Source organism: Pseudonaja textilis, chromosome 2, assembly GCF_049901715.1.
Source record: "Pseudonaja textilis isolate UNSWEBS1 chromosome 2, rPseTex1.2, whole genome shotgun sequence".
Lineage (NCBI taxonomy): Eukaryota > Metazoa > Chordata > Lepidosauria > Squamata > Elapidae > Pseudonaja > Pseudonaja textilis.
This window is the reverse complement of record NC_141991.1, coordinates 54,438,780-54,465,287: the sequence shown is the minus strand read 5'-3', so window position 1 is coordinate 54,465,287 and position 26,508 is coordinate 54,438,780. Positions and strand designations below refer to the sequence as shown.

Genomic DNA, 26,508 nt, shown 5'->3' with positions numbered 1-26,508 from the left:
AACATGCATAAAGGAAATAAATAGTATAGCTGACCAGGAGACAGAATTGAAACCAAAAAGTTTAACCCATGATCTGGGAGAACAAGCAGGTATCTGACAGTTGTATTTAACATGTTACAGTGTGCTCCATTTTTCTTGTAGAAGAAAATTTGGGAGAGTAATTTTTAGCAGAAAAAGTGCAGAACGGAAGAAGTTTTCTACTACAGCTTTCTGTTAACAAGTTTAGAATGAGATAATTGTTCTTCCTTCTGTTGCTGGAATAGTTTGAAACTTAATTTTCTTATTTATCTATTTTGAGATTTATAAAGCAATACTTCTAAATTATCTATTGTTTGGTGGTGCATCCTTTCAAATACTTTAACCTATTTCAATAACATTTATTACGAGCTTTCCATATATTCAGAACAACACAGAGAACTAAAATTAATGTTATTATTAAATGAAAAAGCTGTATCTCTTTCACTTTAATGCAATGCTTTGTGTAATAGTTACATCTTCACACTGTTCAATTAACAAATGTGATTTTTTTCACCATTTAATAATAAATTCTTTGATAGACTAAAAATGACATCTTTGTTCTATTTTTTGGAGAGAGAACCAGAGTGCATATGATACAATTTCTTCATTTATTTCACAAAGTATGTCAACTCAGAATATTTCTATGGTCTTTTAGAGTTGCCAACAGAAAGGGAGGGGGGAGCAGTGCCAACTGTCCATTCAACTGTCTTAAATGTGAAAAATTGTCACTTTTTTCATTGCAGTTGTAACTTTGAAGGGTCACTAAATGAACTGTTGTAAATCAAGGATTATCTGTAGTCTATTTTTATAAGCCTAAATCCCATAGAATAAAACTACAGTAACCAGGCTTTTTAAAAAGGATATTTCTGAATTGTAATGTAAAAACTATTTTTGCTTCCCTCAAATCTGAGATAGAGCCAATATGGTGTAGTGATTAAGGCATCAGGCCAGAAACTGGGAAACATGAGCTTTAGTCCTGTCTTACAGACAAAACCAGCTGATACTTTGGGCCAGCCCGTCTCTCAGCCCTAGGAAAAAGGCAATGGCAAAATATTTAGGAAAAATCTTGCGAAGAAAACTGCAAAGACTTTTCCAGTTTACAGAGATCCAAAAAAACCAAAACCCAATTCAAAGACACAACAAAAAGATATATGGAATAATTTATTAGCTTCTCCAAAAACCAGCCTGCATATTTGAGTATTCCTTGAAAAGTATGTTTACCCAAAGACCATTTTTGGATCTTAGATTACAAAAAATCCCCCACCCTTGAGATGAAAATTACTGGAGAAACACATTCATACTTCTCAATCCCCAATTCTGATGAATTTCTATACGCATCAAGTTCTTCCAAGAAAGTAGATAGGTAGGTCATACTGTATCAGCATAGTGTCCAACCAGTGTGGCCTTTTGCAATTGACAGATGAACATTTCAGATGCAGATTTTCTAGATGCCATCCAAGATTTTTTCGTATGGCATTCATTGTTCTGATAATCACTTGGACCACCATGGCCGGTTTATGCCATAATCTTTCGACTTTGATTTTTTGTGATATTCTCCAATTTTGTTGACTTTACTGTCACCTGGTATTACATATCAATTGCTTACACTGAATAAAGTGTGGGCAATTTAGTGTGTTATGAACTATGACTTTATCAGTCCGATTTGAAAATTCTGAAATATTTTCACTCATTTTTGACTACTTTTTCAACTGTATGTTCCCGCCAATTTTTCATTACTAGTACATGTCTGTAGAGGTTCTCAGTCATCCATGTCATGGCTGTCCCAAAGGTGCTTTTTCAGGAGGCAACTGGACTTTGTTTTTTCTTTTGACGACATTTTGCTTCTCAACCAAGAAGCTTCTTCAGCTCTGGCAGGATAATGAGGAATGGAATTCCATTTAGTCTCCTGAAAAAGCACCTTTTCAGACATTACTGGTACATGTTCCAGTAATACAGCTCCAGTGAATCATTTTGGCCACTAGGTTATGTCATTAAAAGTCAGTTTGTGTGATCTTGCATGAGCTGAGTGTGTTATCTATTGTTTCTTCTGCTTCTTCACATACACACTGCACTTCGAATCTTTTTCAATTCTATTCATTAGTTCAACTAGCTGGCTCTTGAGCAGCCAAAATCAAACCTACAGTTTCTTTTTTTTTAATGTTCCTTGTGTCATTAACATCAACATTAATATTCCTTTTATGATAATAATGGAAAAATAATTGATGTGAAGCAGAGGATCTATGGTGAAATTGCAGGATAAACAATAATACTATGTACATTACTCAATCCATTATCTGGAATGAATGCAAGTAATCCTTTCCTTATTTTGAATGTAAAACAATGCAAAATGAGATTTCCAAGAATTAAAGTGGCATAAATAATTTTATTCAATTAATATGAAAAAATATATGTTCTACAAAGAATGAGAAACTGGGTGAGTTGAAAGTGATTTATTTGATTTCCCACATAATCACAGTTATAGTTTAACAACAATAAAGTCTGATACTACTTACAAACAAATGCATATTAAAATGAAAGCACTCTTTCTTTTCCAACAGTTACAAAATCTCTTGAATCTCCCTTTACAGAAGCTTCTCATGAGCATGATGTTTCTTGAAGTCTTTTTAACAGTCTGCATTCAGTCTAATTCTAACAGTTTAATACTATTCAAAGCTGGGATTTAGTTCCTAGCAGGGACAGGTACTGTGTGTAACCTGAAAAGTGACTGCAGACTTATATTAATACTAATTTACACACTATATACAGTTTAGAGAATTAATTATTCTTCCTACTTGGTCCTGTTTCCACTCCCTTTTCCCCTCCTTCAAAATTGTTATCTTATGGTCATTTTTTCTCTGAACTATGTACACACTTTTTTTGCAGGCAAGGTGGGATGATATTTTACAATGGAAACAGCTACACTCATGCTTAATTGCAGAAAATGCACAGCTGTATATGAAACAGCAAGTCAGCATGTAAAGTGTCATTGTTAAGTAGCTGCTGACTGCTTTTCAGCTCATTTAAAAATCAAGAAACGAGGATTCAGCTGCATGCAGTGCTTGATGGGAAAATCATCCTACAAGTTATGCTGTAAGACTTTTAGCAATACAAGACATTTACATTATAATAGGATAACTTTGGTTTTCTTTACATTGATTTACATTTCATTCTTAATTAAAAGAAATATATAATTGATGGTTGTCCCAGAAAAGATATTTTTACAAGGTCCATTTTTCTTAAAGAGTTTTCACTGAGAGAAAGAGATGGTTCAGTAGTGCTTTATACTGGTTTTTAATCAATAAGGAAAACATAATTAAAACTTTCCAATATCTACCTTTTAAAAAATTAAATCTATTTTCTTCAGTAGCATATAAATCGTAATAATTATTACTTTCATTTTCCAAAACATGGAGAAGTGTTTTTCTTTTTTAGTTTTAAACCTAAAGGTATTTCTCTTCTTTGGATGTATTGTCTAAATGGCAATAACACTGGATTTTTATGCAATAACATATTGACTGAATGGGTTTATTGATTATTTTTTATATTTGCTAATCATCAAAATGTGTGGTGATTACTTTTTCTGTATAATTATAAAAGATAAAACTTGTATCTAACTAAATGCATATGAATCTATAAACATAAAATCTTTGATTTTCCTGGAATATCAAAACAATGAGTATAAAAGATGGATAGCATTTTTAAAATATGCAATAGATAATACAGATATTAATGCTTGAAATGTAAAAAATAATGACTATCCAGCCCATTGCTTTGAGTTTGATATATGCAAATTATACAATGAGCAACATAAAGGAAAAAAATGTCCTATCTTATCTTTTCTGGAACAACTTATAAGTTACAATTCAACTCTACTATTGGTACAAAGGTTTGAAGAAAAGCTGACATATTTAAATATGTTAACACTTTACTTCAACTAATATCAACAGTAACACTGAAATACTTTGCAAATATACGTTATGGAGAGTGTAGCTTCAATACTACTAACATTAGATGACATGCATACAGTTGTATTATTCCTTATAAGAAGGAAACCCAAATTTAAATATGAAGAGATCCTTGGTTTGTGATGTTCCCTCTTAGGTAATCTGCACAATCTAGGACAGCTTGGATGATAATATTATTTTTATTAAAATTTCCTATGAAGTTAAATTAGATTGAGGGAAAACCAAGGACAGGAAAAGGTGTTGTATATTGCATAAGAAATAATTTTCAAATTTAAACATCAACTCTCTTAAATGGTTGTTTCTGGTGAATGAAAGTTAACAAAACTACTGAGCTTTTTTGCTGGTACTCCATATAATTCATAATTAGAAAGTGAGGGAAGAAAACTGGAGATCAGAAATCACCAGTATAGGGAAGCTGTTTCATACGTTATGACTTCTTTCAGAAGCGATAATCAGTTTTTGTTTGGCTTTGTCCATCTTTCACGGGAACATTTTTCCTCTTCTTCTTTTAAATCAACATTCACAATTCTGCTGGTGCAGCTCTGCGGTTCCTTTTGTTTCTGCCTTTTAGATGTAAAGTCGTGATTGAGGTGGCTCAAAATGCTGAAACTACAAAGTATGCTCCATGTATGATTTTATTTTTTAAAAAAATAGGACTTAGGTTTACAAAGAAATGTCATATGGTCTTGCAAATGACTCAGTACAACACATAAGCAACAACAGCACAGTTGGATTTTACAAAATGTCTTGGACTAACTGGACTATGACAGTTTGAGCATAGACTCAGCCTGCTGAGTGCTGGATAAAACTAACAAATGTGATGAGAAAAATGGTGAGAAAATCCTGCTGCCAGCACATGGCTACATGGAATTACAATTATAAAAATCTATATTCAATACTAAAATAAACTTTCAAGTTTCTGATTGCTTTCATGTGGAAAAAAAGTCTGAAGTTTTCATTGATAAAAACTGAGTATTAAATGGTAAAGAGGCAATGTGGCCGAAAAGAATGGATGTTGGTTATTTCAGGGTCTGAGATGAATGTTCATGCAGCGTATGTAAATACCTTCTATGTAAATCTTTGTGTGTGTTTATTAAAACATACACAAATACAAAAGAAATGTAAACTATGTAAGTTCACAGTTATCACAGCCTTTAAAGTGTCTTAAGAACTGGAGGAACCACAATGTAGAGAAAACCTATAGTAAAGGTTGTCTCGTGTTGCTACAATATAGTTACTGCATCTTAACTAGTTTGCTTACCTGAAATAGCAGAGCAGTTATAATACTGAATAAGTATATTATTATACTAATAAAGTACAAAGCATATTTGTTTGCAAAAGTTATATGCTATGTTATTTGGCACATTTTGCAAAGATTGCTTAAAGATTTTATTTTCTCAAATCCAGATAACTTTCAATGTGTACTGAAATGCCTGGAATTTGTTCTTTAGTTTTTTGGTCTACACTTCCGTTTGCTACTCCTCTATTTTACTGCCCCTTTATCAGTAAGGGAAATATATGGAAAAGTATATATTGCTAGCTTTGTGGACTAAAAAAGCTTTGTTCTAAGCATAAATGTTAGCTATACAGTCTCTCTCTCTCTCTCTTTCGCTCTCTTTCTGTATGTATGTGTGTGTGTATATATATGTATATATATATATATATATATATATATATATATATATATATATATATATATATGTGTGTGTGTGTGTGTGTGTATGTATGTATATGTCTATATTTATATATTTATATTACATAGAGTTTACTTACGTATTTTCATCAACCATATGAGGTCTACTTTTTTTGCCCATTGTAAATTAAAGAGCAAGAATGCCACATTAATTTTATTTCATAGTTTTCCTTTTATTTTGAGTAAGTTATGTTTTCATTACTTGTTAAAAATGGTCATGCGGATGAAAAAAGGTAGCTTAACGTTTTCAGCAAGCAGCATATTTTCAAGGCTACTAGAGAAAAAGGAGGGAAAAGGTCACCACCGAACTGTAAGACCAGCACTGTGAGGTTAATATGCATTGAATCCTTAAGGCAAAGGAGTCAATTAAGTTGCTTCTGGTTTGGATCTTTTAAAATAAATTAAAAAAATAACCAGAATTATAGGCTGCTTCTGTTTCCTGTAAGTGCTTTTACATCTAGGCCTAGAGCTACAGCTGTGGCTGGATGGCTGGCTGGCTTCTAGACTATTGTGCTGATGCCGCTATGCTTGGACTTCGTGCTGGCTGAAGTAGGAGGGGCTACTGGCTGTGCATGGTGATGGGAAGCATGGGAAGGATGTGCCAAATGAGGGGGCAAGGGAGGATGGGGAGCGTGGGAATATGGGGTGTGGGAATGTGGCAGGTACGAATGCTGGGCATGAGCTACATGCTGCGAGTGTGGCCCATGATGGTACTGGTGCGGATGCTGGATGTGCTGGGGCGGATGATAGTGATGGTGATGGTGATAAGGAGGCGGATTCTGCATATGGCAGTACTGAGAGTGATGGCTGTGCACTTGTGCCTGGGTCTGCCCTTCAGCTGGACCCGGGTGGTGCATGGCAGGAGGATGTTGAGAGTGCTGCGAGTGTGACATTATGGGAGGGTGCTGAGGTGGCAGTGGTGGGCCGGATACTAAATGGCCTTGGGAAGGCTTTCCTCGCTTACTACCAAATAAGGACCCTAGTAGTGAGGAAGAATTAGGCATAGTCTGGTGAGGGCGAGATGGACACTCTCGGGTTGATGTAGCTCTTCGGCGCATATGAGGACTGTTAATGATGGACCCCTAAAAAGAAATTAATAGAAAATAAAAATTAAAAAAAATCTTAAAAATATGTGTAAAAGAAAAATTTCACAGTGACCATCATGTTTTCTTTGAAAGCTCATATGGAGAAATAGCTTTATGAACTGCAGGAGAAATCTGTCTCTTTTCTGCCAATTTCTTTTTTCAAGTTGTAAGTGGGAAATACTAAGTATGATCCATTAACAAATACTGGTGGCTTTCTTAAAATAAAGAACCCTGAAATTATTAAATAATAAAAAGTAATCCGTTACCACAAAATCTTTGATTTTGCTTTACATTCTTTACCCTACTAAAAATATAGTCATGTTATTTATTTTTCTCTTCAAGGACAGAAATATATACATTTATGTTGAACTAACCTGAAGGCAGTTATATGCTATTAGTAGTCAGATTTCATGGTAAAATTTTCAATAGAATTATAATTAAAATAGCCTGTTTCTCTTTGTAATGTAGAAAATAAATATTTTCTTGCAAATGGATTGCTTCTATCTTTTTGCAGGCTGATGTGCTGCCTAGTATTTTCAACTATTTTATCTTTTAGCTATCCAACTTTCTTGTTAGTTCCTGGATTCTTTTGTTTTCTTTATAGACAATTAACTGCAGATGCTTTGTGTACTATATGTGGACTGCACTCTATTCAGTTTTAACATACATACATACATACATACATACGCAAGCACGCACACACACACACACACACACACACACACACACACACATACACACACACAAAACTGCAGGCTGAATTCAAAGACATGAACAGTATAAAATGGTTTGAAGATGAATGAAATCTCATGAAATCCACATTGAATTCACCCTGTTTTGTTTTCTTTTCCCATGCCCTGTCTATGCAATTCCATGATGTCACGACTGCATACATTTCACAATTTAGCCAGAAAGTAAGCAATGTGAATGACTAAGCATGAATTCAATACTTTGCGTTAAATAACAAACAGCACAATAAGTGCACTGTGTAACAAAGAATCATCGGGCCTTTACACAGGGACCAGAGTGACAGTGGCAAAAGGGCACATTGTATTCATTTAGTCATGCTTGCAGGAACAGAAGGGGAGAACAGCAGCTGAAATAAAAAAAATGATGCATGATCTAAACATACCAGAAGTAGTGTTGGTTTTTAAAGGCTAAAACTATAAAGCCTTGTCATGCATTTTATTTGAGGCAGGCAGGTTGTATGTTAGAAGAAAAAAAGAGCAAAATATGTATATAAAATAAAGGTTTGAAATGCACATCACATCCAGCTAGACATCAGTAACTTCCTACTTACTTCCATATTGCTGTCTAGCGATCCTGCACTGCTGCGACGCCCACGCTTGCCTGCCCAGGACATGCAATACCATAGATTAGAGACCAAAACAAGACCTGGGGAATCAATAGCCATTTTCCCTAATGCATTGCAGGACTTTTTTTCTGGCAGCCCGAAGATTAATTTTGCATGTTGTGATAGCCCAGGAATTGTTACAGAACTACACAGTTAAAATTAAACTCTATGCACACTGACTCAAAAGCAATTTCTGTATTTTTCAGTGGGCTTCATGCTCAGGTAAGAATGTAATTTATACTGCCTGGAAGTCGATGAAGAGATTTCTATTTTAATGTGGCTGAAACCAGATTTAGTGTAAGCCTACTGGAGCAATGGTACTTAATGTAATCATCCATAATTTTATGTTCCATGGATTTCACTGATACCTACTTTAAACATGTCCAAGTCTGAACATAGCTCATGATTTATAATGGAAGAATTAGAAGTTAAAGCAACTAGTTTCATTATAAATTTGTATTTTTGTGGAGATCTATGGGCATTTTAATATATATTCATAATTATACACATGAACAATTGTCTGTCTATGTGTGTGTTATCCTGTAAAATGTTTATATAAAATGGCCATACTGGATAGGATTTATTTTTTTAAAATAATGGTTATGCATTTCTCAAAATCTATTTAAATGTTTTTTAGTCATACTCAAGGACTTCAAGTATGCTGTCTGCGTTTTTGCTACTATTACATGATAATTATGTGAAAGATAATAGATTTCATATAATCATGACAAAGGAAACTAAATTTAATTTTACATACAAAAATAATTAATCCAATGCTATGTTCAAGATTTGTTTGTTCACTGTGTGATGCTTATACATTTACATGGATTTACAATTATTTTAAAGATGGGTGCTCAGATCAGATACTTCACACTAAAAGTTTGTTGAATGCCCATTCCTAGCATATTTTTCCACTACTCCATGGAAAAACACAGATTCCAAGACACCACTTTGGTAATTTTACTTTATATGGAATGTAACATTATGCCATAATGATGATAATTTATTAAACTTGCTTGCCATCCAACTCTCAATGACTCAGAGTGGTTCTAAATTTAAATTGAAAGGAGGAAGAAGACCCAAGTTAAATATTAGATTTACCAACTGTGCCAACTGTGGAAACAGCATGGAAATAAACAACAGCCCCGAAGTGTTGTTCAGGTAGAAATGCTAAACTTTTCTTGTTTTGCCCTCAAGAGAAAAGATACTTTCTGCCTTAAGAAGTCCTTCCTTCTTAAATGTGAACGAAGATTTAAAATAAAAGGGGATGAGGGCAATTTTTATGATAATTCTGAGCATTACAATGATTACTGTCTAGCAGCCAAACAATAATGTAAAGAAAGATGTATAATATCTACTTCTATATGTAGTAGTTAACAAAACATAGAAAGTCAAGCTCAGAGGGACAAGAAGAAAGCATTCTACTTATTTTTAAAAAGTCAGAGTGAATTCCACAAGAATGAAATTGATGCATAGTGAGTAGTTTCATGTATAAATATCATTATACAGAAGAAAATTTTCAACAGAAAAAAACTAAGATTTTAAGTTCTATTGACTCTGAGTCTCAATAGAAAAGAAAAGTGTAAGATCCCAAGGTCCGAGATGCTAAGCAACACCCTTTATTATTTTAAGGTAAAAATAAAACAGAATATTATATAAATATGGTGAATATAATTTATCATTTGCCAGTTAAAAATATTGGTTTAAAATAAAAATCTGACACTCAAAAGTTACCTCCAACAATAATAAGCTATTCCATATTATTCTATGTAATCTGTTTTCTATTTTTTTTTAACTAGGACAGGCTGGTATTTGTCATCATGTTTTTACTTACAAATGCGCAAAGCCTTTCAAAGAAGTGCTGTATATCACATGACAGCGTGTACAATGAAAATTAAGGCAGGTATTTCTTTTTCTGGAAACCGAAGTAATAGGTAAAGGGAAGAAGCAGGCATGTGAGCTGCCTTTATAAATCTAGGAATCATGCTTTTTAAGCACAATCATATGTTACAAAGCATCTCTTTCAAAGGATTTGCACAACCCTGTTAAAATATTTGTCAAGTTGGATTTCTTTCAAACAGGCATGTTTGAAAGGTATGTTTCCTTAGAAAATCTCCATTTTAGAATTATGGTTACTGTAAGACCTATTTCATAGCTCATACAAGTCCTAAAGTTAGTATTATGTGATAAAAGTCTGAATGAAGTTACATGATGTCCTAAATCAGTTTATTTTATTTATTAAAATTTTATGCCAGCCAACTCACTGATGGAGAGACTTGGGCAGTTTACAATATAATTGAATTACTAAATGTACTTTCATGGGATTAAAAAAATGTGTTTAGGATAAAAAATATCAGTCCAAATCAATACTTCTATATTAGTTCAGGAATATTTTAAGGTGGCCTGTTCCAGTTTCTATTAATGATACAGTTTATATAAATGTGTAATAAAAGTATGATGAAGGAAAATTTTGATTAATCTCACAGAGATCACTCATGTATTAAAATTAAAATTTGTGGTCTCAGTGTAAGTTGTTCAAAGATTTTTCAACTCTTTATTGAATCTACTGATCTAATGAGATTCAACTGAGAATGTAGAATAAAATGTTGCAAAATAGAAGCTTCATGGTTTTTAGTCACTTTTTTCTACCATCCAAACTCACTTCCAATTGTTGTTCAGCATTCTGTGCCACTAGCCGGGCTCACTCCTCTGTGATAATTGGAGGTGGTTGGGATTTGCAATTTTTATGAGGATGTCTGCAAAAACTGTTCTCAGTCCCAGTTCCATGAACTCCTTGATTTATTCCTTGATTTTTAAGCAATGTCTTTTGTTGAAGACATTTTAAACAGATAACAGATAATCAGAGTTGGAAGGAACCTTATAGGTCATCTAGTCCAACCCACCGCACAAGCGGGAAAATTTTAAAATAACTTCTTAGTATCAATCAGAAAATGACTGATGCACAAGAAAACTTGTTATCCTTTTAATATTTACAGTATCTCCCATAGCCCGCCTTTTCCAGTTTCCTTAGAATTCTGGGAGCTGAAGTCATTTTAATGTTGCCAACATTGGCAAACACTAATCAATTATATTATCCTTCTTTATGCAGTTTTCATTAGTTTTTTTAAAAAATTCCCTCTCTAATGTTTCCTTTGGGTAATTCAGCAAACTACATGTTCACTTCAAATTTGCCCTCTTGTGCATGGATAGTGATGTTCCGGGTCACAAGTGTAAGCAAGAAAAATGGAGTCAGAAAGGAGAGATATGATGCTTGCAACCTAAAAGTATATTTATGGTATTGGGGATATTACTTATTACTATTACAGGCAAAAAGTCTATGCTTTGATGGAAAAGCAAAAGGAATTTTCATTATTCCTTTGTCCTGAGAAGCCTCAGAAACAGTTAATGTGATTGGCAAAAAAAAAACCAAATAAAACATTAAACACATTATGCAATAGAAAGCAGAAGATCAGATGATTCTGTATGATATATCTCAACAGTTCCATAAAGGGTACTCTTACTATCAAAATGCATCTTCTAGGTGAAGCAATTTAGTCCGAATTTATATTTTAAAAATCTTACATTTTATTGTTACATGCAATCCCAAATCACTTTAAACAGTCTATGGAAAGTGCCACTGAAAATGCCATCTTGATATTATTAAAATTATTTATTTATATATTAAATTATATACCTTCCATCTTACTCAGCAAAGCAAGATTTTGGTAAAGAAGAGGAGATTTCAGAAAAATTAACTTATTTATGCATATTCAATGTTTTTAAGTTTTCTTCTACATGAAGTTTATTTCATAAGTATTTTGGGTGTTACCCTAAATAACAACAAAATGAAACCAATCATAATTTTACTAGCAATTTAGCAATTACTATGAGTCAAAGAATTTTCATGACATTTATCCTGTGCAGGTTGACTATTATTATAATACATCAACTGCAGAAACTGATAATTTGGGGTCTTTAAACAACTGGAGGGCTCCAAAAAACATTAGATGGTCACCTGTCAGATACACTGTAGTAGTTTCTGCATTAAAGATTTGGTGTGTGTGCGTGTGTGTATCTCTTGTAGAAGAATAAATGATACTTTGGCACAGTTAGTTACCTTCTGTGATCCAGTGTTTCTAATTCCTTTTTCCAGATTAAAAAAGATACTCAAACTGGATATTATAGGAAAATTAATACTCATAACTCTAGTTCATGTCAATGTTAGTAACTACTTGCTCCAAGATTACATTACATGCTATCAAGGAATATGACAACTGAAAAGATGTACTTTGTACAGATCATTTATTTTTTTTCTCAGCCAAGCCAAGCAATCAATACTGATTTTATATATCCACTTCCATACATTATAATAGGGTTTAGGGTCCATGTTTACTGGAGAATACTTGGAATACCTAACTTAAGTGCTCAAAGCATTTGGATTTAAATACAGCAGAACATCCTACATGTTGAGAAGTTAAAATATGATAGTTACTATAATAATTCTGTACTGCATACTATTATAATTTCCTAAAATAAACATTAAAGAGCAGTAGTGCCCATTTTTTGATTTTGAAAATCAAACTCCAGCCCTGGAAGCTTCATTGTGGCTTCATTGCTATCTTCCCCTTGAAGTTATTACTGGAGCTGCTGTTGCTTCTTTTGAGTTTCCCAGCACTTGGGCTGCCTCTAGAAGCCCCAGCTCATACAATGGAAGAAGGATGTGATGGGAATCTCCTTTTCTTTCTCTCCTCTCTCTGAGAGTGAGAACTTGTAATAGTGTATATGGGAATGATCTTGGGAGACAGGAGGAAGAGTCAGAAAGGATAGATCATCTGATAAATGAAATTTCAATCCAAAGGAAGAGGAGGGGCAAAAGTGACTCAGAAGGGACCCTCCCTAGTTTTGGGAAAAGTAAAAAGTGAGGGACAGGAGGGGTACTTTGCAACATACAAAGATAGAGCTGGTATTCCTGGATGTGCTTCTCATCTAGACTATCTTGCAAGGCTGACACTCCTCTGATTCAGACAATCAGAGCTTCTAGCTTTTGACACACACTCCAGAAGCCTTTCTCACCTGACTTGACCAGGTGACTTCTTCTAGGTGGACCTAAGAAGAAGAAATTGTGGTGTTTGTCTGCCTTTATATTCATAATCCCTATTCAATCCTTGCCTTCAAGCTTTCTTGGAGATAAAGCATGCAAACCAGGTTCTGGAAAGAAAGGAAGACCTTGGCAGCTGTTAGAGGTGGGATGGGGTAAACAGATTAAAGGTATATAAATTCAGAAAATGAATGGGAGGACACGTGTGACCTCCAAGAGTAGGGCTAGGGCTGAAACCCCTAGCACAATCAAATATAGCAAGCTCACGTATAACATTTGGGAATAATTTTGACAAGTTTTCTCTAAAACCTCTCTGTATAAAAATCCTTTATTTTAGATGTTATTCACACCTTCTCCGTTAAGGCTTCAGGAATGAAACTAATTCATCTAGAGACTGGATTCTATCTTAAGCTTTTAATCATTTACAAATCTACACCACAAGTTATTTCATTATTTTAATTCTCTTATTCAAAATAGCAATAATAAATTTCCTGATTTTTATGCTTGAACTCATTCCTGTAATTACAAAAACCATTTTATTATTACATAAAAGGCCTGATTTTCTTTTTTGATAACTGAAATAATCCATGTTTAACACCCCCAATTGACTCCAATTTTTTTCAAATTAACTGCACTGCACAAATCCAAACATACAAATTCCACAATATTAAAATGAAAAATATTAAAGTTTATCAAATGTTAATATGTTTAGCACTTAATTCCTTTGTCCTGATATCCATGTTTGGCTTTGGAAAACAACTGTCAGTATTGCTTATGCCAGCAGATGCCACATGCCCTAGGCATATTAATTATTTTGTGATCATTAAAAATTCATCTTGTTTATTGTAAGGATAGGATGAAACTATCTACATGATAATGTATGAAATAAAAAAAATAAAAAGCTCCTTATTAGATGAAATATATTAATTCATAATCCTCTCAGATGACCAGTACAACAGTGAAATTCCTGTTTCTAAAAATGATAATGTTGCCATTCTCATGTGAAAAGCAAAAGCAAAAAATGAAACTACATAACAACTACTGAGATTTCATCCAAATCACACAAGTACCTTTAAAAGACTTAGTAAATCTCTTTCAGTGAAACTAATATATTTAAACGTCACTGAATTGCCCACTGAGTTGTTTAAAGTGAATAAAAATACTATGAAACCTACAAGGATAAAAAATACATATGCATATATTCTGATGAGCAAATAAATGTTTGCATGTAATGATTCATACTGCATATTTAAGATTTATAGACAAAATATTGATTGTATTCCTTTCATTATACATTAAATTCAGAACATCCGTAAAATGAACATCCAATTTTTAAAAGAGGGCTACATGTTACTTTGTATAATAATGAAAACAAGAAATAGGAAAAATATTAATTAAATCATGTATTTATAGCTGATATACTTAATTTAGGATGATGTGCATGATGTTAAAATGCAGAGCAATACTAGTAGCAACAGTAGGAATCATTTCTGTGTCTAATATTATGCACGCATGGCTGAAATGTCCTGCTTGACATGCAAAATACACCGCTGATTTCCAAACATAATAGAGGTATTTATCTAATTCCTGCACACATAGAAAATGTATATAATCCAAAATCGGGTATGTAACATATATATATTTCAATATATGTTAAACTGCTATCACAATCCATTTTAAGCCACAAAGCAGTAATGCAAAACTGGAGTAACTACTTTGCCATGATGGTTCCCCACCATCATACTGGTAAAATAGCAGTACAATATACACATATGCCACATTTGGCAAAATCTAGAATCTGTTTTCTGAGCAATACAATTAAGTAGCATCAATCACACAGGTATGTCTGATCTGCATTCCGCTATAGAATTTAGCAGGGCTTCACTCAATTTCATTCATCAGTATTCTACATGGATACAAACAACCACAAAAAGCATAAGCAGCAGCCAGCACACAGTGATTCGGGTGGATTTTTTTCCCCTAATGACATTAATAAACAGAAGAAACAAAGATAAAAAGCAAAACTAATTATTCCTTATAAAATATATATTATCATTGAATAACTGCAATATAAAAGGAACATTTCCTTTTGTTCCTCTTTAAAAATCTGTATACAAAGACCAGCTATAGCAATCCAATATTTTCAAATGCAAAGGAAAAATGGGAAAAAATGAGCGCATAATTTTTACGGATTGATTTCTAGATATTCATTTTCACAGACAAAATCTTGCAATATGTCAAAATTAATCTACGAGAGAAGAAATGCCAAGCTTACCAGCTTCAGAAAGATCTCTAAGGGAGCTGCTAAGAGCGCTCCTTTTGAGGCCTTCCCCTGTGGCATAGCTGTCATCCAGGCAGGCCCGGTTCAACGTTCCATTGCCAGACTCTTTTTTCAGGCTAGAGCACTGAGACATGTTTGGTCGCACTACACCTTTCTGTTTTTCTAATTCAGCTGAAAAAAGGTAAAAGAGAGTTCTATGATGAATTAAAACCTTCTATGTAATGTATTCCAGGAGGTCAGAAGTGCATTATTTTGGCCACACAAGCAAGTGGAACTTTTAATTTCTGTGCTATTGCTATATAGATTCTATAACTCCTCCAAAATAAAAATTGTCTGTCTCTCTGTCTACCTCCCCCACATCATGGACATGCTTACTGATTATCTGTCAGTTATACCTGTTATTCTGTGTCTTCATTTTATGATATTTATGTATGACAATAACAATTTATGTAGTGCATTGGAGCTGCATTGGTCCCATCGCTCTTTCTCAGCCCAATGGGGAGAAGTTGGAAAGGAGACTACTGTACTAGATACTCTACCATTTCTTCCTGGAAGGAAGGCAAATGTAAATCTAATAAATAAATACAACTGAAAAAGAAACAATTTTAAAACTTGGACAAATACTGCACTAAAATCCATCAATTGTGTTATACATGACAGGACTTCTGTATCATGGGAGAAATCCCCACTCAGTTCAATGTAGGGGAGTATTCTATGTGCTAAAAATGTCATTTTCCATTTCAAACAGGCGTACCTGGGGAGGTGCAACTATTTACAAAACACAACTCATAGTACCGTACCAATAAAGAAGAATATTTGTAGCTCAGGGTTGAAATGAGGTGCTCTCATTTGGTGCTCTCTGAGCTTGGTTGTTTTCTTGCAGACGTTTACTGATGATGTTACCTACTGTGGGCAATGAAACAACCAAGCTTAGAGAAAACCAAGGACCCTTCACAATTCAAAGTCAATGGCTGGCAGACATAAAGACTCACCACGTATTGAAACAGCTAAGTCTTCAAGGCTTTCTTTAAGGCTTGCAGAGTTGGGTCTCTTCAGCCTCAGAGAGAAGGCTATTTCTTATAGCAGCAGCACAACACAGAAGTCATGCCTTCTGGGTCATACAAAATGATATTTTTAATAGATAGAGCCTAAGCATACTAATCCTAACATAACTTTCTGGATAGGGATGCACAACTCTAGATAAATGGTTTTGCAAATATTCAAGCTTTGTGTGATGTAGAGCTCTATATAAATATATGTACATGATATACTTGGAAGTATTTATATATGTATTTCTATTAGAGCTGTGAAAAGCACTTGAAAGGAATGATTCATGAAACTGAGAATTAAGTAGAGTAGATACTCTACTGTATCTACCTTTGTACTTACACTCTATTCTGTGTTTTTCCATTTCTTGTACTTCTGCAACAGATTCCCTCAGATCATCTGTAAATTTCTTTCTGTCCTGGGGATTTGGAGCATTGAAATTTATTAAAACTTTGATATCTGCTCCTGGAACAGCTGATGTCAGTCGTATGCCATTTGGATAATCTAAGAGGTAGCAAAAAACAAAACCAAAAAATATCCCATTTGTATTAATTTCATTTCATTATTTCTCCACAGCTCCATCTATGAAAATATTTCAATACATCAAAGATTCCTTTTAATACATACTCTTTTTTCTTATTCTCTTCTAAAGAAGACCTTCAGAGATCTACATCCACTGCACTGCACATTTCTAACAAACAAATTAACCTTTTCTGACACTAGGTTTTTAATCTTTCAGCTACTGGAAAGCATAATTTTAGCAAATTTTCCAGTGTGTGTTAATTCCTCTTACAGCAATACTTTCAATGTTTTCATATTTTCAGAATGTTAACTTAGAAAATCTTTAGGAAAATCAACGTAAGGATATCCTGCACTTGGGGTACATGCAGATGGAACTACAAGCAATGTCCGTGCAGTGATGGTATCGAAAACTAATATATTCAAGAGACACTGAATGGTCATCAGGAAATTATCTAATCCAACAAGCAAAATTTGCTCTACCTAGGAACTTAAAGACATGACTTTGGCATGGACTAATCAATTATTACAGTGGTCCCCAATCTTTTTTGTGCCACGGCTCGGTACCGGCATCAGCACGCATGGCAAGGCGAGCCGAGCGACCGGCCAGCCAGCCATCCCCCGCTTCTCTCCGCCACCTTCAACTCCTCCTTTGTACCTTTGTCGATGGGCTTCGCGACGGCTTCAGGACGGCCGCTCGGCTCGCCTTGCTTTGGGTGCTGAAAGAATCCCCACGCCTTAGTTTTGTTCGAAGCCGCCCCCCCCTTCGATGAAACTAAGGCGCAAGGATTCCTTCAGAACCCAAACGTTGCTTTCCAACCGGAAAAGCTCACCGGAAGCACTCTCTCATCAAAACAAGATGGCGGCACCCAGCAAACCGGCGGCCCGGTAGAAAATGTTCCACGGACTGGTACCGGTCTGGGGTCCGGTGGTTGGGGACCCCTGAATTATTAAGTTCTTTGGTTTTAGAAAACGTTTTACAATGCCAAACATTATTTAAACCCCGATTAGTTGCATTCACAATGCCATTTACAAGTAGTCTTTACTTAATTACCAGTCACTGAGTGAAGTTACAACAGAGCTCCCCAGAGCTACTTATGACGCAGTTCCAGACCAACTATGGAGGCAGCCCCACCCCCATGGCCATATATTCTTTTCTGTATCTTTTATTTTATGTATACTGAGAGCATTTGTACCAAGACAAATTCCTTGTGTTTCCAATCACACTTGGCCAATAAAAGAATTCTAATTCTCTAATCCAATTCTGTTTTGCATTTATCGTTGTCTGCAAGATTCTGTGGCCACATTGCCATAACTTTTTGGTGGTTTTTTTTAACAGTTTCTGTGATTTATATCTGATTTCTGGCAAAAAAAAAATGCTCATTAAAGAAAATGGATTTGTTTAATGACCACAGAAAAAAAGTTGTAAAATTAGGCATTGTCATATGGTAATGCATTTAATGACTATCATGACTTACAATCATTATTTGGAGTCATAATTATCGCAAAACTCAATATCTGTAAAGGAAATGGCCTTAATAAGACTCTTTGTAGCTGCTTCTTGAGTAATGATATTTCCAGGCATTTGAGGTCAAATTAAGGGGGAGTTAGAAAAATGTAATTAAAAGATACATTCAATCTTAAAAATGATTTACAACTAGTGTTCAAATTACATAAATGAACTTACACTGATTCTCAAAAAGGAGAACTTGCATTCCATAGAGGGTAAAGGACTGTCGAAAACTATATGTAACTGAATTTTTCTTCTTTTGAAAAATTTTAGTGACCTAAAATATTAACAGACAAATAAATAAAAATAAAGAACCATATTATCTAACTAAAATATGAGCATTCTAGATTTACTTTGTAATACATAGCTTTATGGTCTTAAATGATATAGATCACATTTGGGTACTTACTGCACATCAACAAGCATTCTAAATACTAATTCTGCCTCAATGCCATACTTATTTAATCAAGGGAAGAATTGGAAAAGATACTCTTTCTAGAATAGCTGATTGGGCAAGCCTTTAGCAATAACAGTTATAATACCACTAAGAATGCATAGAATTAGGCCATTTTTAAATGGCAAACATTTCTAGGATCCTATTACTCTTGTACCTCTAACATTGTTTCAAATGGTAGTAAAACTTTCAAATGGTAGTAAACTTTAACTCTAATAAAAGAATGGAGCATTTGAGAATCCCGATATATACCAATGTATACTATTTTCTCTCATAAGAAAACAAAATACAATTCATTAAACCCAGAATACTCAATTCATTCCTTTTTGTGGGAGATTAATGTTCTTGTACCATTGATGAATATGCTATCATGTTAAGTGTGTGAGGACAAGGTTAACTCAACACTAATATGCCTATTGCTTTTAATAGGTAAAATGTATTGACAAGCAATTACTTTAGAGGGGAAGGATTGAGTCCAATCCACCAAGCAGCTTTGGTTTCTTAAAATATAAATTAAGGGCTTGATATATGTAGCTCTGGTCTGCTAGATTACAGATGGGAACAGATTTATTTATTTATTTATTTTATTTGGTTTGTCAATTGCTTACAAGGTAATAGGTATAAGTAAAAACATAGTTATGAATATATGGATACATATAAGAAAAATAAAAGAAACAATAGGACAGGGACGGTAGGCACGTTGGTGCGCTTATGCATGCCCCCTAGGAAAGGGGTGAGGTCAATAGTAGAAAGTCTAAGGTTAAAGTTTTTGGGGTTTGGGGAAGAAACCACAGAATCAGGTAGTTAGTTGTACATTTGTATCTTATCTACCAGAGCTATGGGAAGCTTTCTTGCTTAATAATGGTTTTCCCTTATAATAAAATAATATAAATTATGTGGCACATACCACAAGGAGATCATTAAATAAAAATATTTCTCGCTGATGTAATCCAAGCTTCTGAGGTTTATTTGGATCTGGAACTTCAAAAAGCCTACAGTAACAAACAAGTCGCCGATGTGGGAGAGACAGAACCTATAAATTAGAAACAAAAATGCTATGTATTATAACCGATTTCACTGAAATTTATAAGGGTGCTCCTTGCAAATAAAACTTGCAATTTATTTTCTCTTTCTTGAACTGAATCCTACCTAGAAAGCACTAATAAACTCCATTTGTATAACAGAAATATTTTATTAGATTAGTGATTCAGCTTTTTCTATGTACAAACTAGAATACTGTACCAAATCAAATATATAATATTCAAGTTTATAAAGGGCCAATTTCTAAAATTATGGTGAGATCTGCTTACTGAATATATAAATATGAAAGCAAACACTTACACAACCAAGCCCATGATGTAAAGATCCAATCTATGGTAAAAGACACAAAATATAATTAAACTTCGAAAAAATACAATATTGTACCTTATCAAGCAAATATTTCAGTCTAATTATGATTAAAAGTATATAAAATACACATTTCCATAATATAGATTGTAGCAATTGTACAGATCATCAAAAGAGTTAGAAATATGAAATAATTGAAAACTTGAATGATAAAACTTGTATATTTGCAATGTTTTTATCTGTTCTGCTTTTGAAGTGGCATTTTTAGTATTTATGGCAATAGCATCTTGACAAAATCATCTTGTCTTGAAAAAAATGGTATCCTATTATGTGATGAACTTGTTGTTCATCTAAGATATACCAAAGATAGACAAACATGGATATTTCTTTATAGCTTCCTTCCATTCCAGAAACACAGGACAAATTTCTTGTTATTAGTATCTTTGTGTTGCTCAGGTAAAGTTTATTTGATGGCATAGAAATAAATTTTATTGCTTTTGTTTCCTACATGTAGAAGACCTAAAACTATGTACAGTGGAACAGAATGGAATTTCAAAAAGAAAACTTAAAAGATAATAGAGAGAGCCTCAACTCAGAGGAGAAGCTATTATTGCAGAGGACCAAATATATGCTCTCAAAGCAAAATATATAGCATGAATTTGCATGCAGGATGTTTCTAGAAAGAGTGCAGAGAACAGCAACAAAGATGATTAGGTGACTAAAGGCTAAAGTATGTGAAAAAAAAGTTGCAAGAATTGGGTATGGCTGGTTTAATGAAAAGAAGGCAAGGGATGACATGATAGGAGTATTCCAATATCTAAGGGGCTACCACAAAGAAGAGGGGGGTCAAGCTATTCTCCAAAGCACCTGAAGGCATGACAAGAAGCAATGGATGGAAACTAATCAAGGAAAATACCAACCTAGAACTAAGGAGAAATTTCCTGAGAGTTAGAACAATTAATCAGACTTGTCTCTAGAAGTTATAGGTGCTCCAATACTGGAGGTTTTTAGAAGAGATTGGACAATCACTTATCTGAAATGGTATACGATTCTCTGCTATAGGGTTCCCTTAGGTTTGGACCTCCAAGGTCCCTTCCAACTCTGTTATTCTTTTCTTCTGAAAGCACACTTCCTTGATGCCAGCTGGTATAGTCATTTAAGCTCCATGGGCAATTAAGTGATAGCAGAAGATAGTTCTAATCACTTCCAACATTTGCATTATTTATCTTTCTTGATATAATTAATTCCAAAGAGCTTCAACAGAAGCACCAGCTATATCATCCAGAAATTCCCTTAAGATAGGCTAGTAGACCACACGTTTTACATTGGTGCAGCATTTTGAATTTCAATGAATGTAATGAAAAAGAACCATTCCTTTCATTTTGCCAGATAGGTTTTCAAAGAAAAAACATGACCCTCACTCTGTTCCCTCAGCACTTCCTCTCTAATCTTTTTCTCTGTTCCCATGCACAGGAAATAATATTTTAAAATAACAGCAACTTGAACATAATATCTTCATAAACTAGACAGGCTAGTTAATGTTAACTATGGTTTGTTGAAACAAACTGATTTCAAATCACTATTTACATTAACTGGGGGAAACTTAACTAAGATTTAAAAGACCAGAGTACAGTTGGATAATCCTAGAAAAAAAAATCTCTATGTCGTTAATAAGAAATGACGCCAACTTGACAGCACTTTTATCAACAATCAATCATGTCAAAGTGAAAACATCCATCAAAGGCAAGCAGAAGAGTAAGAAGCGCACAATTCTAAGGCTTACTCTTAAATTTTTTTTATAAAGCTGAACTTTTAGCTGCCCCATTCAGACCCAACCATTCTTTCAAATGCCATGAAATCTAAATCCTGCTATTTGTAACAGTACTGTAATACACTACCAGTACAAGGTTATTCAATTTTCTTCATTTTTTGATTTTATGATTATAAACATACTATGATTTTTTAGAAGACTTTTATTGTCCTGGAATATTCTGGCAACATTCTGTGACAATCCAGTCTAAGTTTATGCATAATCATATCCATAAAAGAAACTTACTGGCTTTTTTCCTACTATGAGCTTTTCAACCTTTTGGACCTGTGACACATGATCCTCATTGGTCTTGAGTTCCCGTTTTCGGATTCTCTCATATATTCCAATGAGCATTTCTCGTGGAATATCTTCACCATCATCTACACCTGGAAAAGTGATTTTGATTATTGCTGATTAATATATGTACCATCTTTGCACTTTCATTATATTATCTTTCATATAATGCCACATTAAAGATAGAATCTGATTTTGGATAGTACCAGTCACCTTGTACAGGAGATTGGCGGGATAGAAATTTAATAAATAAATAAAATTTGTCTAGAATATCAACCACAAAGCAGGTCCCGGCTGCTAATATTACCATTATGCCATTTAAAGTCTGGATTTCTCTATACCATACTACAAACAGCCATTTTGCAATGAAAAAAAACCAGGCATAAAGCTAATTAATCTGGGAACATTTCCACTGTTAAACAGAAATAGGCAACTTCAGTGTTCCATTCACACACAACTATTAACTGTGAAGCTACAGCAACCAACAACTGTAAGAACATAAAAAAACCTTTTATTTAAGACTAATGGTGCATCTTATCTAGTAATTTGAGCCTTTGCAAAAACCTGAAGAAAATATGGAGACAACAGCCCCCTCTTAATGGACTCGTTTTAAAAGTAGTTATTATTATATATAAATAATAATAATAAACATTATAATAAACATTATTTGATCAAGTCCCAGAAATGATATAAAACAGAAATAAGTATCATATGATAGGAGAAAATATTTGTAAATCAGGGGTGAACAACAGGGTCCTTCATGCTCTCTGAGTTTGACTGTTGTCTTGCAGATGTTTCATTATCAAACTAGATAAGGAATACCAGTGCTAGTATACAATGGGGTTTGCTCTCATTTTAAACAAGTGGCTTTCATACAAGTGGCTTTCCTGATCAGTGTTGGTGGGAATGGTTTTGGTGGTTCCTAGATTGGGCTGTTGTTTACTCCAGCCAACTGGGTAAACTACCAACTACCAACTCAGCTTGTTCGTCTGAGTTGGTAGTTCCTTGATTGGAGTATTGTTTGCTTCTTCATTGTTGGTTTAATGTTAATCTTGATGTTAATTTCTGCTCATTAGGGATTGCTCATCATGTTGATTGCTGGTGAGAAAGTGTTCTAGCTTTTTGATGGTCTCTTTTGAATGGTATGTAGATATTGTTTATGATATTATTTAGTTTGGTAATGGAACATCTGCAAAAAATGACTAAGCTCAGACAGCACCATGGATTCCCCAGAAACGACTACTCTGCAGCCCTCAAGCCTGTTTCTATTCTATTATTTCCAGAATACTGTCACAGTATAAAATATTGGAATGTTGAAATAAAAGTGCTAATTTCCATTGACATGATTTTTAAAAAGTTTATACCAAAAAGACACCTTTAAACTTCTCTATTCCTCTGGTCATTTCAATAATATCATATATTCTATGATATTAACAAAGTCATATCTAGATCTATTTGGCACAGAGCCATTATGACATTATCAGAGACAGATAACTTCAAAAAATAAATCTAATTCTTGGTCATCTGATTGCTTAATATGTATTTCTTTCGGCAACACATAGGGATCGTTATAATTAGAAATACAGTTTATAGAATGCAGAAATACTAAATGAACAATACTTGATGATTACTACTGTTGAATACCCATCTGCAGCTGTATAGTTTAATGGTAGCAGTGGTTACTGTACTGAGCCTCGATCACAAACATTGACAATATTTCTTCTATAAATTATTGCATTAACACACTGCTCACATAAACAAACAATCTGGAATAGGTATGTACCAATATTAGCATAGAAGTAGTAGTTTACAGGTACTATGACTATGGAATTATCCACACATTCACCACCATGTTGTTTAACAGTAAGGTAATGATAATGTGTTTGGGTTACAGACAGATTTGCTGGGGAGAAAGTACTTCATGTTGAGGATAGCAAACATGATTTTAAGGATAAACAAACATGTCCTTGTACCTATGTTGTCTGTTTTGTTCTGCTCATCATCTGATATTTTTGTAGCTTGGCTTTTTATGGCATAAATGCACAAATAACAAAAAACAAAGAAACTATTACATAAAAGCTGTAAGATATATTTTTCTTCTTCAACCCTGTTAGTAAAACACACAAATGCCAATTATTCCACCCCAAGGCAGGAGTAGGGAACTGCTTGTGGCCACCTGGTATTTTAGGATCAATTTGTTCTCCTGAAGTGGTTGCTTGTTGTGATTACAGACCACCAAATTACCAGAAGACAAACTGGAGAGACGTTGAATAGTTTTACGTCATCTGCAAAGAGGATGCAGTTGCTTATAAGGTGATTGCAAAGGTCATTTATATAGAAGTATAAAGAGTGTGGGTCCTAGAATGCTGCCTTGGGGGACACCACTGTTAACTGGAGCAGGGCTCCCTATTTTTAATGTTTACTATAGCACTCCCTATTTTTACTATTTGTTTCCTGTTTGACAGGATTTTATATTATATTATTTATATTAAATTAAACTTTTTTTTAAAAAAAAGCCAGACTTCTAGGTGACAAATGGCAAGCTAACACATCTCTGAAACAACATCACAGTTACAACAAAAGATCAGTGGGTAGACTAGTCCCATGGAACTCTGCACAGCTGTTCCTCAGAAGGAGACTGCAGGATTGCCATGGGTTTGAGCATTGGGAGACAAAAGAAAACCACTATAATCTCAATTGCAAGAAAACCTTTTTATGGACACTTGGTTTGCTAATCACAATTTCTAATAACTTTGAACTAATTAACTATCTTAAGGCTAATAGAGATTCAAAATGAAAAGCTTGTGAAGTCACATGGTAAATTTGCCTTTATTCCAGAATGAAAGAAAACTTAGCTATAAACCTAAGAGTTTACAGAAAGTGAAATAAATATCAAAAAGCTAAATAAGACTTTAATCCAATAAAGTTATAAATAAATTCAGGGTACAAACAAATTTGTAATAATAGAATTGTTGCTGTAGGATGTTAGATATAATTATATCAATAAAGAGCACCTTCATGGGAACTAAATTGTTTAGTCTATTTTAAGTCATAACAGAAATCCAATATTTTATGATTTCAGAAACTGGGCACTAAAGGGGACTAATGATTCCAGACATAAAAGAAAAAAGAAAAAAAAAGAAAGCCAATCTGGTCTAGTGGTTAAGGTGCCAGGAAATTGTGAGTTCTATTCCTGCCTTAGCTTTGAAAGCCAATTGGATAACTTTGGGCCAGTCATTCTCTGTCAGCCAACTCTCCTCTGAGGATTGTTCTTGTGGGGAAAATAGGAAAAAGAAGCATCATTAGATATATTTGCCACCTTGAGTTATTTATAAAAAAAGATAATAAAGGTTGGATTAAGACAGGCTTGCCTTTTGGCTTTGGTCAGTATTGGGACAAAATGACAGAAAATGATGTGACATTTGAAATACTTCAGGAGATATTCAAAGCATGGAGTCAGAAAACTAGCAGCTACAATGTCAGTACAACGGTTTATTTTTATGTATGTCCAAAAGATGTTAAAGAGGAAATGACTGTTGTGAAAGAGAATATCTTAGAATATCTACAAGATAAAGAGCTGAAACACCCTATATTGTTGAAATATAGGAAAATAAAACAATTGTGGATATAAGATAGAGATGACAGTTAAAATAGAAATACAAATGATAAACCAAGATAATGACATCTTACTGGATTTACAAAACAGGTTTGATAAAGCCTCAAAGAAGCCTGGGGAAAATGGGTAAAAAAAATTAAGGACAGATCAAATACTAGATTTCTTGTAGATTATTAGAATCAAAAGGAAGCAATATAGAGTTGGTTTGTTTGATCAAGATTAAACTAAGACATGTTTCTATAAAAATCTATAGAAATCCAAGTTCCTTACAGAGTTTTTTTTCTAGCAGCAGGACTGAAATGTTAATTATTTATTATTTGTGTATTGTGCATTTGTGTATTGATAAGGGATGAGTTACAAAAAGAAAAGAAACTTGAATGTCACCTTATAGGAGAGGAGGTAAGGAATTACTAAGTT

General features: G+C 33.9%; 1 protein-coding gene across 12 annotated transcripts in view; it reads right to left on the bottom strand.

The window, feature by feature from the left end:
- Positions 1–2,453: 2,453 nt before the first annotated feature.
- Positions 2,454–26,508, bottom strand: part of IQSEC1 (IQ motif and Sec7 domain ArfGEF 1) — a 321,447-nt gene continuing 297,392 nt past the window's right edge. For 9 of the 12 annotated variants that reach the window (XM_087923924.1, XM_087923913.1, XM_087923914.1 and 6 more), the window contains 8 exons: positions 22,428–22,567; positions 20,366–20,395; positions 19,932–20,057; positions 18,748–18,847; positions 16,884–17,045; positions 15,489–15,665; positions 8,062–8,111; positions 2,454–6,758 (listed from right to left, as the gene is read on the bottom strand). In XM_087923924.1, the coding sequence (XP_087780050.1) occupies positions 6,177–6,758; positions 8,062–8,111; positions 15,489–15,665; positions 16,884–17,045; positions 18,748–18,847; positions 19,932–20,057; positions 20,366–20,395; positions 22,428–22,567 (1,367 nt within the window). In that variant the 3' untranslated portion in view covers positions 2,454–6,176. The remainder of the gene's footprint in view (positions 6,759–8,061; positions 8,112–15,488; positions 15,666–16,883; positions 17,046–18,747; positions 18,848–19,931; positions 20,058–20,365; positions 20,396–22,427; positions 22,568–26,508) is intronic. The other 3 variants (XM_087923921.1, XM_087923923.1, XM_087923922.1) reach the window with 3 other exon arrangements.